This window comes from Pistacia vera, unplaced genomic scaffold (assembly GCF_008641045.1).
Source record: "Pistacia vera cultivar Batoury unplaced genomic scaffold, PisVer_v2 Contig289, whole genome shotgun sequence".
Lineage (NCBI taxonomy): Eukaryota > Viridiplantae > Streptophyta > Magnoliopsida > Sapindales > Anacardiaceae > Pistacia > Pistacia vera.
The window spans coordinates 635,703-649,507 of NW_022196100.1; the positions used below are offsets into that span (position 1 = coordinate 635,703).

Here is a 13,805-nt window from a genome sequence, read left to right on the forward strand (position 1 = left end):
AGAAACAAATGTGTAAATGGTTGCACCAAATGCTACCATCATGCTTGCAATAGAAAAGAATAGGTGATGAGGCCGATGATTAACTTCGTTGGCAATGACACCAAAAAGTCGTCTTCTGCGTAACGTGAAGTGAGGATTGCCAAGAACATCACCATTGAAGCCGTGGAAGAAAAGAGTGCAAGCGCATCTGATATGACAAAGACTATGAGAGCTGTGTCATACAAGAAATTGGGTATCCCATCATTGTTGTTACCACCTAGTACGGTGAAAGCTGCTGTAAAAACCACAGTTATTATCAATGCAGCTACAACACTGCATGATGTAGCAGTTCCTTTCATCCATTTTTCACCTTGTTTAACCAATTCTTTGTCTTATTCGGTAAAGACTTCTCCAGGAGTTTTATTATTTTCATTTTGTTGCTCTTTAAGGGATGGATGGACATAACCTTCCACTGCCTGAAGATAAATCTCTAACTAGCATAAGCATGAGCAGCAATAAATTTGATTCTCCAACAAAAAAATCTCCAATAGTTACAGAAGAATTAAATGTTATAAAAAAAAAATTATTAACGAGGCCAGAAAAAATAAAGGAGACTTTAGAGTAGTAAAATGCCAGATTTCTATGCCTCTTGCACGTGAAATTATAAATTTATAATCCTATATGTGAAATGAAAGTACCGCCGTTGTTGGAAGTAAGGTCAAGGCATAGAGGCAAGAATAAAATAATCATTTGAAGTCAATAAATTTTATATATATATATATATATATATATTGCAGGATTATATATTCACCTTGAACCATTGTATCTCTCTCTGCATTTGCAATGCTGCACCGGAGACTTGACTTGAATATGCCAACTTTCCAGCTAAATGCAAGAGGTTGTCCGTTTTTCCACCTTTGTTGACCGCTGTCCAGGTTGATAATTTAAAAAATTTCGTTTCTTTTATAATTTTAAAAATCTTTTCTTGGTGATGTGAAATTGCCATATGCAGTACACCGTAATCATTATCTTTGTAGCAGTAGGTATAGAAATATGCATTCAGAATTTCATTGACAATCTCGCAAATCCCAAGTTTTGTAGCTTTAACAAATGGCGATGAGAAAGTTGCAACGGCTTCTTTACCATTCCACGTAATGTCATTGTGACACAAGATTCTAACAATTGTAAGGGTTTGTGTATGTGTCAACTTTATATCGCGAATGTTCTTTGATGTCTGGGACTGCAATTAAACAACTCAAGTCAATGAAAGAAGGTAAAGAATTACTTCAACATACTCCATTTAATAGGAGAATGACTTACACATACCTAAGATTTATCAAAACGACAAGTTAGTATTCAAAAAGTTTTGAAACGATAAATAAGTACCTTCTGTCATGTTTTGTTAGTGATTTTCATTTGATAATAGTGAAAAGACTAGAATGCCCTTGAAAGTTTGACCGAAAAATTACGTTACGACATAGACCCTTCGGATTTGTATCGTAACGCGTCGATATGGCCTTTTCCGGCCATATCTACGTCCATATCTGGCCATTGAGGCCGCAAAACTCCATCTGGTCTTTTTCGGCCTCGCCAACCAGATCTGGCCTTTTCCGGCCAGATCCTTCACGGATCTTGTCGAAAAATGTCAGATCGACCCGTTACGACACAGATCCGATGGGTTTGTGTTGTAACACAATTTTTCGGCCATATTGCAGCCCCGACGGCTAGATCTGGCAATAGATCTGGCCTTTTTTGGTCATATCAGCCACGGATCTGGTCAGAAAATGCCAGATCGACGCGTTACGACATAGATCTGATGGGCCTGTGTCGTAAAGCAATTTTTCGGCCAGATCCCGACGGTGGCGGTCGGAATCTGGCACTGCAGGTGGTGGGGGTGTTTTTGTAATTTTATATATTGGGGTATTTAGTTAAATTAGCAAACCTAAGGGGTTTTTTTAAAATTTTTAAATTTATAAAAAACTAAAATATCAAACTTTCAAGGGCATTCTACTCTTTTCACTATTATCAAACAAAAATCACTAACAGAACATGACGGAAGGTACTTATTTGTCGTTTTAAAACCTTTTAGATACCAACTTATTATTTCGACAAACCTTGGGTATGCGTAAGTCATTCAGCCCATTTAATTAAGAGAATTGTTCAATGCCAAATTGCCAATTACCTAGCAGCATGAGGACATGCCATATCATTTGGCGCAAAGCACCTGTGTTATACAAAGGAGTGCTATTACAAACTGTATTGGTTTGTAGGATAATCAATTTCAAAAGACTACTTATTTAAAATATAGATAGATAGGAGGTGAACAAACCAAATGAAGCATAGATTATTTGACGAACAGGTCCAAAATATTTGGATTCTTTAAACTCATCTGAACACTTTACCGCGTTTTCTATGTCCCCAGTATTACTTTCATTGTGAGGAACATATTCCTCTTGCAGAGGAATCCCTGCAGAGATAGGCAACAACAAGAAGAGCATGTGAATATAACAGATGCGTTTAACTGAATCTATAAGGCATGAGAATTAAATACAGAGGAAGAATGTTGTTACTAACAATCATAGATCAAGCCTCTCCAAAACCCAAGGCGATTCCTACCCGCACTTTTAAAAGCTAGAGGTTTACCAGCCAATATTTGTAATATACTTTTTCTGTCTGAATTCTTTTCAAGAGCTAACTTTGGATGTCGCTCCCATAATTCTAACGCTATACCTGTAAATGGAGTAGAGATGAATACAAATTAATTAGCAGGGCAATTGTTTTGTTGTAAGAATGAAAATTGTAACGTAGACAGCGTCAGACTAGGATGAAAAATTCTGTTCACTAGACCACTGAGGTGAACACATGAAAGAAACCTAATAAAAGAAAGCCAAGACAATATATATGGTCAACCTAAGTTGGTGCAGAATGATACAAATTCCAGATTTGAAGAATGGTAAATTAACGAGGCCTTTCAACAACCTTTGAGTGCTCGAGGGATGCTACACTGATATGCATCATGCATGCTAACTCATACATACAAGTTGACTTTGTATAATGCAAGAAGATATCAAACGGATATTAATTATAAGGTAATAATTGAATCCACGTCAATTTGGATCCTCTCCTTACCCCAATTTACCTTAAGAAGTTTTGATTTATTTTAGTGAGAAAATCAAAATGAGGATACATGTTTAAAAAAGCCAAAAAATAAAAATAAAAAAGGACACCTAACTGTATAAGATCATTTAATTTAACAAAAAAATATGAGTAATGGTATATATGGAGAAATCAATTATACTCTCATTCATTGTCATGAGGTCGGGGTTGAGCCTGGGACAACGGGTACCCGATCCCGGCCTGGCCATTGCCATCACTATTTATAAAGTTAAATTAAATGATCTTATACCATGAAATATCATATTTTTGTCTTTTAATAAACATGTGCCCTCATTTTAATTTTCCCCATTTATTTTATTTTATAACACCCCTACATTGTAACTCATTCTATTCCTGTATGGTCAGGATATATTCCTTGATTATATTATATTCTATATTGCTAATTATTAATCACAAATTAAATTGATTAAAATAAAAATCTATATCAAGTAATAGTGATTTTTTTTTTTATGTCCCTTATCGTTTCTTTCTTATTTTTTAATAAAAAATTTCTTCATGTTATCGATATTTGTCATAATAATAATAATAATAATAATAATAATAATAAAAGTGGTAATGTGATAATTTAACGTTATTTAACCATATCACAAATAAGAAAATTACTTTTGCACTTACCATAGTGACCGGAACTGATCAGATCTTTAATCAGTTTAACACCTTTATCGTCATCCAAAGGGACCTTTGTTTTTGACAGAAGATACTGAATTACTCTCTCTTGGCCATAGTCTACTGCATCATGAATTGGAAGATAATCCTTTTCGTTCCTTACATTTGGAAATTCTGGGTACCTGAGGACATAAACTCTTGCAGCGTTTTCATTGCCATAAATAGCAGCGTGGGATATAACAGATAGGCCAAACACTCCTCTCAAGTTTTGAAGTTCTTCTCCTTCGATCTTGAATGCAAGCTTCTTTATAATCGAAGTGGGAGCACCTGATTTATTAATTATGTGAAAAATTGTATCCCCAATTTCCGAAACAGTTTCAGTCAACGCCCCAGGAGTTCTATCTACCAAATCTAGTAAAAGTATCCAATTCTGCTCCCATACAGCCTTGATTAATGGCTTGAACCGAGCATTATCAGCTATTATCACCTCGGTCATTTTGTTCTCTATCAATTCCAAATAATATATATGTGAAAATGTAGGTAAAGGACTTTGAAATTTATTATAAATACCATGAAATTTCAATTTTTATCCGAGTCACATACCTTTACCTTTCAGTACTGATTGATCACTTTCAGTTTTTTCTGTAAGATCAACTCGCTTCGTTCTACTAGTGGTTTTGTCTCCCTTTTTGCCAATCGAGTTATTGGATGGTTGAACATTATCAGTTCCTGTACTGTTTCCGTTCAGCATTAAATCCAAATTATGTACACACGAGAAAAAAATATGATATAGAAGTACTATCTATACAGTATTTAACTTACCATTCCCTTTCAATACTAATTCAGCACTCGTGACTTTCTGAAATTTCAGTTATTTGATCACCACAATCGGTTTTCTTTATTTTTGTGGTTTCATCTCCTTTTTTATTAACTGAACATGATCGCCTTTTTTTGTACTCTTTTCATTTACTATTAATTCCAAATTATGTACACATGAGAAGAAAAAAAAAAAGGAAGAAGGAAGAAGAAAGAAGTACTATCTATATAGCCTTTACTCTTTAATTTACGTGTCCCTTTCAATGCCGATTCATCACTTTTTTTTTTTTTTTTTTTTTTTTAAATTTCGCTTTCTTTAGGATAAACTTGCTTTGTTTGAGTGGTTTCGTCTTCCCTTATGCTAACTGAGTATTGGATAGTGGAAAATGACTGCCTTTTTTCTCCTCTATTTACTTTAATTCCAAATTGTATATGTACTATGAGATAAAGTAGGAGGTAGAAGTAATACCTATATAGTTTTGAACTCACCTTTTCTTTCCGTGTTGATTCAGCACTTCTTTTACTTTTTCCCCAATTTCGCTTTTTTCCATTAGGACCAGCTTTGTCTATCTCTCTGCGACCTAAATTTTTGGAACGTCGAAGATGATATCTCTTTCTGCTCACTATCAATGCCAAATTACATACACATGAGAGAAAATATGAGGTAGAAGAATTATGTATATCAAAATTCCAAGTCCAAACATGTTCTACTTGATAATGGAACCCAACTGTAAAAACCCAAATGTATATATACTTACCTCTTCTCTTTTCATTTTCCAAATTTTCGTGTTTCTTTAGAGTCAGCTTGGTTGTCTGAGTGGTTTAGTTCCCTTTCTGCTGACGAGTTATTGGATGGTTGACAGGATTGCCTTCTTTAATCTTTCTGTTCACTATTAATTCCAAAATATGTGCATAGAGAATATTTTTGAGGTAAAAGTAATATCTATATAGTTTTTTAACTTACCTTTCGCTTTGATTACTATTTCAGCACTCTTTTGACTTCCAACATCCCATTCCCAATTGTTATTTCATCAGTATCAGCTTGCTTATTTGCGTGGTTTCATCTCTCTTTTCACTAACTGAAGAACTGGATGGTTGAACATGATCCTCTTTTATACTCATCCATCCACTGTTAATTCAAATTATAAACACACGAGGAAAAAAAAAATTGAAAGTCAAAAGAGTGATGAATCAACACTGAAAGAGTAAGGTAAGTTCAAAGACTTTATAGATAGTATATCATCTTTTGTACTCTTTCATTCACTATTAATTCCAATTCTGTACAATGAGAAAGGAAAAAAGAAAGAAAGAAAGAAAGAAAGAGTACTATGTATTAGTCTTTTAACTTACTATATATGTTCACTATTATTTAGGGGTGTTCGGTTCCGGGATCCTGCATTTTTTGAAAAATCGAAACCAAAATCGGAATCGACAATTCCTTGAAATTTGGAACCAGAACTAAGTACCCAGACCGGAACATGTAAAACGGTTTTCGGTTCTGAGTACCCTGTAAAATTACATGACCCCCAAATTTTTTTAAAATGAAAAAAACCTTAAAAACTTACAAATACCCCCCAACCCCCACCTGGCACTTGTTAACAAAAATAAAATTACAAATTTAAATTCAAAATTACAAAATCCATTGCTTTGTAAGCTAGATTCTCAAATTCAAACTAACTTACTTTAATGTTATGAAATATGAATATAATGTATCCACATTACTTTTTCTACAAAAGTTTTTGTTAACCCCCCTATTCTTTAATTTTATTTTATATTAGTCTCGGTTCCTGGTTTGGGTTTCAGTTCCTAACTGTAGGAACCGGAACAGGAACCGCATAGTAATGGTTCCAAAATTTGGATCCAGAATTACACCCGTTGACGGGGTTCTGGGTAAGAAACCGAAACCAAACCCCATACCGCCGGTTCCAATTCCCATCGGTTCTTTTGAACACCCCTAATATTATTTCCAGCTTGGCTCATTTAAGTGGGTTCGTCTCCCCTTTTTGCTTATTGAGTTATTGGATGGTGAATAGATGCCTTTCTAGTTTTTTTCCGTTCACTATTAATTTCAATATATTATGTATACATGATATAAGTACTATGTATCTATGAATCTATCGATATGTAATATTAGTTTTTTGAAAGATATGAGAATACTATGCAACATACACTTAATATGATCTCCGACTTATACTTACCTTGCGTGTCCCAATTCAGAGCATTCTTACCTTGTGCTGTCCCAAATTCATGAGCATTCTTTTGTATTCCAATTTCGTGGTTCCTTTATTGGAATCACTGGCATACATCTCAGTGATTTTGGCTCCGGAGTTGGAAATGGAACAAGATCCATCTATGCACTTCTATCGCCTTATCAAAACTACAAATACGGTGACAATCAATTATAAGATTCAAGACAAACGAGCATATATTACAGAGGCTCAACCACAAATGCCAATTTCTCAAACAACTCCTTAAAGAGTTCAGAGACAATGGCTCAACCCAAATGCTATGGATTTAGTTATCGCGAAGAAGAAATGAATATAGATATGTCAAAGTAAAAGAACGGTGAGTTTGAGCGAAAGCAAGAGAACTTGGTTACTTTTCTATGAGAATAATCCTGAAATTGAATTCAATGTACAAGAAGTAAAGGAAGTGAACGATACATGAAAAGCAAATAAAGCTGGAAATTAAAGGAAAATTAAGAATCTTAAGAAAAGGAGAGACACAATGATTTCGCGATGGAAAGAAAAGGAAAATGCTTTATGTTTGGGATGGACCTACTAGTGGGGGACTAATAGTTCTAAACTTTTTGACGAACGAGGAAAAGGAAGTGGACGCTACAGTAAAGCAAAATAAGGTGGAAATTAAAGCATAATTAGAATCTTAAGAAAATGATGAGACACATGATTTTGCGGTGGAAAGAAAAGGAAAATGCTTTATGTTTGGCATGGATCTACGAGTTAGTAAAGATGATGAGTGGTGACATAACCTTAATTAATTAAAATATATGATTTAGAATATTTAATTAGGGGTCAAAGTTCGTTATTAGATTCTAATAAATCAATAGAAATAACTATTAATTTTCACTAATAGTTCCTTATGACTCTAAAATATATTCCAAACATTTTGTTAGAATTCACATGAAAATGCATCATAAATTATTCATATATTGGTCAATTAAGAAATACATATAATAAACATATTTTATATTGAATTGTTCCTCTTTCAGTATTTTAAATTAACGAAAATTTCTATCAACTTCCTATAATAATTTAATTTAATTAATAAATGGGGAAATTGGAGTTGTTAAATTTAAAACGCAAGAGAGAGAGGGTGAAACTTGGGATTTAGCTTAAAGACAAGGACCAAAAGATAATTTAATTCCGAACGGGAACGCATAAAGACCTAGCCTTTTAAATTGGACAAATGTACAGCTCAGCTCAGCTGAGTGCAAATCCTGGTTATACACCTAGTTAGTAAATACGGGTACGTCAAAAAAACGGTACGGGAATTTTACGGGTATAATACGACAAACGGTGAAAAATACGTTTATAAAAATTCGGCCATAAAATTTGGGTGCGGAAAAAATACTGTACGGGTTTAATACGGTGCATTGTCAATAATACGTTTTGAAAAATACGACAATATCAATCTTAGTTTTGATACTTTTATGGATTACCTGGTTAAATAAGCTTATTCTTTATGTTAAATAACCTTAAATAAGGTTAAATAATAATTATTATAAAAATAACTGATATTCAAATTGTAGTCTTCAGACTCAAACACAATATTTAGCCATAATTCTTTATTAATTTAAAACTTGACAAGTTTATTATTAAATGCAACCAATTTTAACTTTCCATTAATCCATTAAATTATATTAAATAAAGAACTAAAATTTTGTCTCACAAATCTATATAAAATATTAGTGTTACAATACCCATAATATATGACTTTAATTGTTTATCATTTATTTATTTATTTTGATTCAATAAAAGTTAAGACTACTAGATTACTAGGTTGAATATCAGTTATTCTTTATAATAATTAAACCTTATTTAAGGTTATTTAACATAAAGAATAAGATTATTTTAATATCATTAATCTAATCTAAAACCCCTTTTTCAATCTTTTCCCTTACAAAAGAAGACAATATAATTGTATTTTTATAATAATTATTATTAGGAAACCCCAGATAATTTTTGTTGGGTTAATTAGTATTTTATTTCGATTTTATAATCCCATGTTATTAATAAATCATCACTTAATTTAGACCCCACACGTCAGAGATTGCTTTGGGATTCTGAATTTGAACAAAATAATTAGATCTTGTCACATTCCACTCTTCTTCTAACGGCTATTTAATTTCCATTGATTTTTATTTCTTCTTCCCCCACCAAAACGACGTCGTTTCAATCAGTTCCTTTTTTTTTTCAATCATTCGCGAATAATTCGCGTATAATATGCGAATTATACGGATATATCAAAAATTCGAAATAATTAGGCACCCATTTAAAAAGTACGTAAATACGCGTATAAAACGTGTATTTACTAACTAGGGTTATACACTTATTAAACAAATCTTAAAAATTTAATAATGATATTCACAAACATAAGGATTCCATTTATAAATTTAATTCAATTCATTATAATCAATAAACTAATTACAACATACTCCAAAAATCAAGTAGAAATTCGGCCAAATTAAAAACATTGACTAAATCACACTTACTTGCAAATCCGGACCAAGACAAGTAGAAACACTTTAAGCCTAAAGTATTACTCCACCAACTTGAATTGAGTCACTACCAAATCTCATTGCCAAGACTTGGATAAAGAATGCACAGTCAAGAACATAAAAGTTTTCTCAAATGAAGAAATCAATTTCATATATTTCATAAGCTAATTGTTATAATTAAATAGTTGCTCTTATATAGGCAAATACAAGGATAAACAAGTGATTGACAAATACAATAAAATAAAAATAAACTTAACTAATATTACAAGTCATTTATTTGAAAAGCAAGGTCATACCTATGATTCAATTCATTATAATTAGAATAATATTGTATGTACTAACGGATTTTACTAACCAATGTACTAACCTTTATTAAAATCACATATAGTACCTGTACTATGCGCATGGTACCCGTACTATGCTTTAAGTTAGTACACCAGTTTGTAGAATCCATTAGTACCCATAGCATTACCCAATTAATTAACAAACATACCTTCAAATTTTCAATACACCAACATTAAAATTAATAAATGTTGAATAAATCACTAATTATAAAAAACAGAAAATAATTTAACATGATTGGGCATAAAACTTACATCCACACATGAAAGACGTATAAACTCAAACTTCTAAGAAATTTACAACCGAAAACTAGGCAAAATCCTTTACATTTGGGAAGGACCTGAGAGTTAGGTAAAGACGGTAAGTGGTGATGTAACCTTAATTAATTAAAAACAATATAATATCAAAAAAATTCTACTTTAATGTTTCGATCAAATATTTGCAAAATTAAGTGTGAGTGATGGTGTCCTCATTGGTAGTAGACTCTAATTTGCAAGCCTTTGTCAAGTAAATCATGAGAATTTAACAACTTCATGTATGAAGGGTTTAATTTTGTTGAAATTATTGATGAGTTGCAAGGAAATTTCTTAGAAAGAGAAAATGTTAGTGATGGACAAATATATTAATTGTATAATAATTTCATATTATAATAGTATTTTTTAAATTACATTAATGATTAATAATATTTCTTGAAGTATATTCTCTAGTTAATTATATAAAACATTACAAGTTAGAAATTAATTAATCGGTTTTTGGAATCTAGACAATAGTGACTAGATTTTGGCTTCTGAAAAATAACTGATACCGAAATGGTTGTTTTTAAATGATCTATCTATTTACATAAATTTTAGTTGAAATGAAGGTGACGTTTGGTCGGGATCTGACCTAAAAAATGTGACACCCTACTTTCTTCACCAAATGTTGGCCAAATATTATATCTATTGCTAAAAACAAATTGTGGATATAGATATAATGTTAAAAGAGTATCATTTTGAAACTAATATGATACTTAACCTCTCGCCAAAAATTTTGCTTAGTGGCAGCTGATTGTTTTTATAAATCTACATCTTTTTCAAAGTGTTGCTATAATATAATTATTTTTTTCTTGTTTATAGTTATCTAGAATTGGAGTGACTTCTGATCAATGATCGATATCATGACCAATACAGTTTATTAAAATAAAAAATCATCAATAAAAAATCATCATGAATTATTGAATTATTTATATCTCTCCGGTAAATAAGGAGACAAATTTGAAAAATAAAAAAAACTTAATCAATTGTCGTTAGTGAGACAGCATTTTCTTGCATTGTAACAAATAAGAAATTGGATTAACGTGTAAGATTTGGAATTCTTTAATTAAGTCAAACCAAGCGTCCCAAAAATTTCTTGCATTGAAATATCCGCGTTTTCAGCCATTGACCGATTTCGAAGAGATTAGCCCACATAAAGTGGCCACTGGCCGACCTCCCTTGGGGTGGCACCCAAAAATTTTAAAAAAATTGGATTCTAAACTACTTGTGTGTATTTTTAGGTAAAATTATTCGAGCCCCTCCAGATTTATTTGATTCACCCCTCTAGATTTTGTGTGGTTCATTTAGATCACATCACATCAAATTTATAAAATATTCTGATTAGAAAGGGACAAATTGTTTAATTATTGCTTCATTTATTTATTTCATCACTGTAAGTATTTTATCAATTGACATGAAAGGCAAATGTAATTTTAATTTCTCAATTCTTACACTTTTGATTGTTTGTCTCTTTATATATCCTTTGTCAATTCAACAATCCCTTTCTTGCAAATTTTAGTTATAGTTACTAAATTCTAAATTGATAAAATTATAAAAAAAAAATTTTTTTTTTGAAAAGACTAGTAAAATAAATGAAAAAGGTCTGAATTAAATAATTAGAAAAATAAATCCAAAAAAGTTAAGAAAATTAAACACTGGAAAAACAAAAAGTAGAAAAACCCGTTTAAAACTAAATTTAATAAAAAAAAATAACACAAACTAGAAAAAAGAGTACATTATCATTAGTTTCACAAAACACTTCCTTATAAGCCAAAGGTTACCATTTTATTTCAGAACTTTCTTATAAGACAAAAGTTACCATTTCAACCATCTACTACAAACACAAGATAGGGAGTTAGGATAAAGGGTAAGATATAATATTCTTCCACTTCTTAATTCTTGAATCGAGTATCTCATGAGAACAGGTTGTTATCAAAAGAGATTTCAGGTCTTTATTATTATTATTATCATTTTCAAAAGGCTCTATACTAAAAAACCATAAAAGCACTGTCGGATTCATATATGTACAATAAATTTGTCATTTATCCATTAGTCTCCAAATGTTACTTTATGCCTAGTTCTCAAAAACTATTATACAATGATATCTTATCTTTGGTTTCTAAAGCATTCAAGCAATTAATACCACTATTTTGATTAGGGAAAAGATAGAAAAATAATAATAATAATTTGGGAATAATAAAATACAGGGCCTTTTTTGTTGATCTGCTCAATAGTCTATATTCAGTGAGGGGAAGGAAAAGACAAACTTAAATATATAGTTAGGAATTAACCTTAAGAAAAAGACAAATTATAGTATTCTGGGATTAAAATTATTTTATAAAATAAAATAAATAAGGTCCTCCTTGAAAAAAAAGAAATGGGAAAAAAAAAATTCCAAGTTCATGGGGGCATGAGCCCCCACTCAGCCATAAGTGGCTCCGTCACTTATAGCTTAGAGGAATAAACTTATACAAGCTATTTAATTAAATATTATTATGATATGGCTATAATGAAGATTACCTCTTACTTCGTATCATTATAAAGTACGTTTCCTCAGCAGTATTTTTGTCTGCATAGAGGATTTCCTTTCTTGTGTTACTTTTCCTTAGTTGTAGTACTCTTTAGTAACCTACATAATTCACTTCATTCTACCCAATGTAACTGAGATTTCAGATTTAATTAACTTCAATATTATTTAAATATGTTTTCTCCGATATAAGTTTTGTTTTGAAAACCTTCAACCAAACAAGGAGACTGATGAGATCTTTAATTAGTTTAACACCTTACCATAGTGACAGGAACTGATGAGATCTTTAATCAGTTTAACACCTTTATCGTCATCCAAACATACTTTTTTTTTTAACAGAAGAAATTGAATTATTCCCTTGTGGCCATATTCTGCTGCTACATGAATTGGAAGAAAACCCTCTCCGTTCCTTATGTTTGGAGATTCTGCATGCCTAAGGAGATAAGCTTTTATAGCCTTTCTATTGCCACAAATAGCAGTGTCGAATATAATGGATTGGCCAGAATATCCTCCCAAATTTTGAAGTTTTTTTGCACTGATCTTGAATGCAAGCTTCTTTATAAGCCACATGGGGGCACCTGATACATTAATTATGTGAAAAATGGTATCCCCATATTCTGAAACAGTTTTAGTCAAGGCCCCGGGAGTCCTATTTACCAAATCTAGTAAAACTATCCAATTACGCTCCTATACAGCCTTGATTAATGGCCTAAACCGAGCATTATCAACTATTATCACCTCAGTCGTTTTGTTCTCTGTCAATTCTAAATAATGTAGATGTGAAAATGTTTATAAAGAACTTAAAATTTATTATGAAATGCATTAAATTTCAATTTTTATTCGAGTCACATACCTTTACTTTTCAATACTGATTCATCACTTTTGGCTTTTTCTATAAGATCAACTTGCCTCGTTCTACTAGTGGTTTCATCTCCCTTTTTGCTAATCGAGTTATTGGATGGTTGAACATTATCAGCTTCTGTACACTTTCCGTTTACCATTGAAGAAGTCCTAGAATCGTGAAAGGAAAGTCGCAAAACTTTCCAGAGAAGAAGAAACGAAAATTGATAGAAAAACAGAGCAAGGAAAAACTTGTTGGAGAAATGTTTATTATAAGCTGATTTAAAAGATTACAACATGCTGTTCATGCAGTACTATTTATACAAGTTCTAAAACGTGACTGAATCAAGTTGAAGAATAACAGAATCAAGTTGCAGAGTTAGTTCGGCAACGGCTGTAACAAAAGTCCATCAAGTTGTAGAGAATCAACGGCTGTGACAAGAATCCAGTTGTAACAGAATCAAGTTGCAGAATCAAGTTGATAATA

At 31.7% G+C, this 13,805-nt stretch overlaps 1 protein-coding gene across 1 annotated transcript; it reads right to left on the minus strand.

Annotated features, from left to right (window-relative positions):
* Positions 1-804: 804 nt before the first annotated feature.
* On the minus strand, positions 805-4,513 carry LOC116134514. Its single transcript, XM_031420207.1, has 6 exons — positions 4,366-4,513; positions 3,760-4,266; positions 2,554-2,709; positions 2,309-2,446; positions 2,162-2,203; positions 805-1,219 (listed from the first exon to the last, which is right to left on the minus strand). Exons 1-6 carry the CDS (start codon positions 4,511-4,513, stop codon positions 1,155-1,157), a joined length of 1,056 nt encoding a protein of 351 aa, XP_031276067.1. The 3' UTR covers positions 805-1,154.
* Positions 4,514-13,805: the final 9,292 nt, after the last annotated feature.

Coding starts and splice junctions, on each gene's coding strand:
- LOC116134514 (XM_031420207.1), bottom strand. CDS start 4,513: ATGCTGAACGGAAACAGTACAGGAACTGATAATGTTCAACCATCCAAT. Junction 2,710..3,759: donor TCACTATGGTAAGTGCAAAA/GTAATTTTCTTA, acceptor CTCCATTTACAG/GTATAGCGTTAGAATTATGG. Junction 2,447..2,553: donor GAGAGGCTTGATCTATGATT/GTTAGTAACAAC, acceptor CTATCTCTGCAG/GGATTCCTCTGCAAGAGGAA.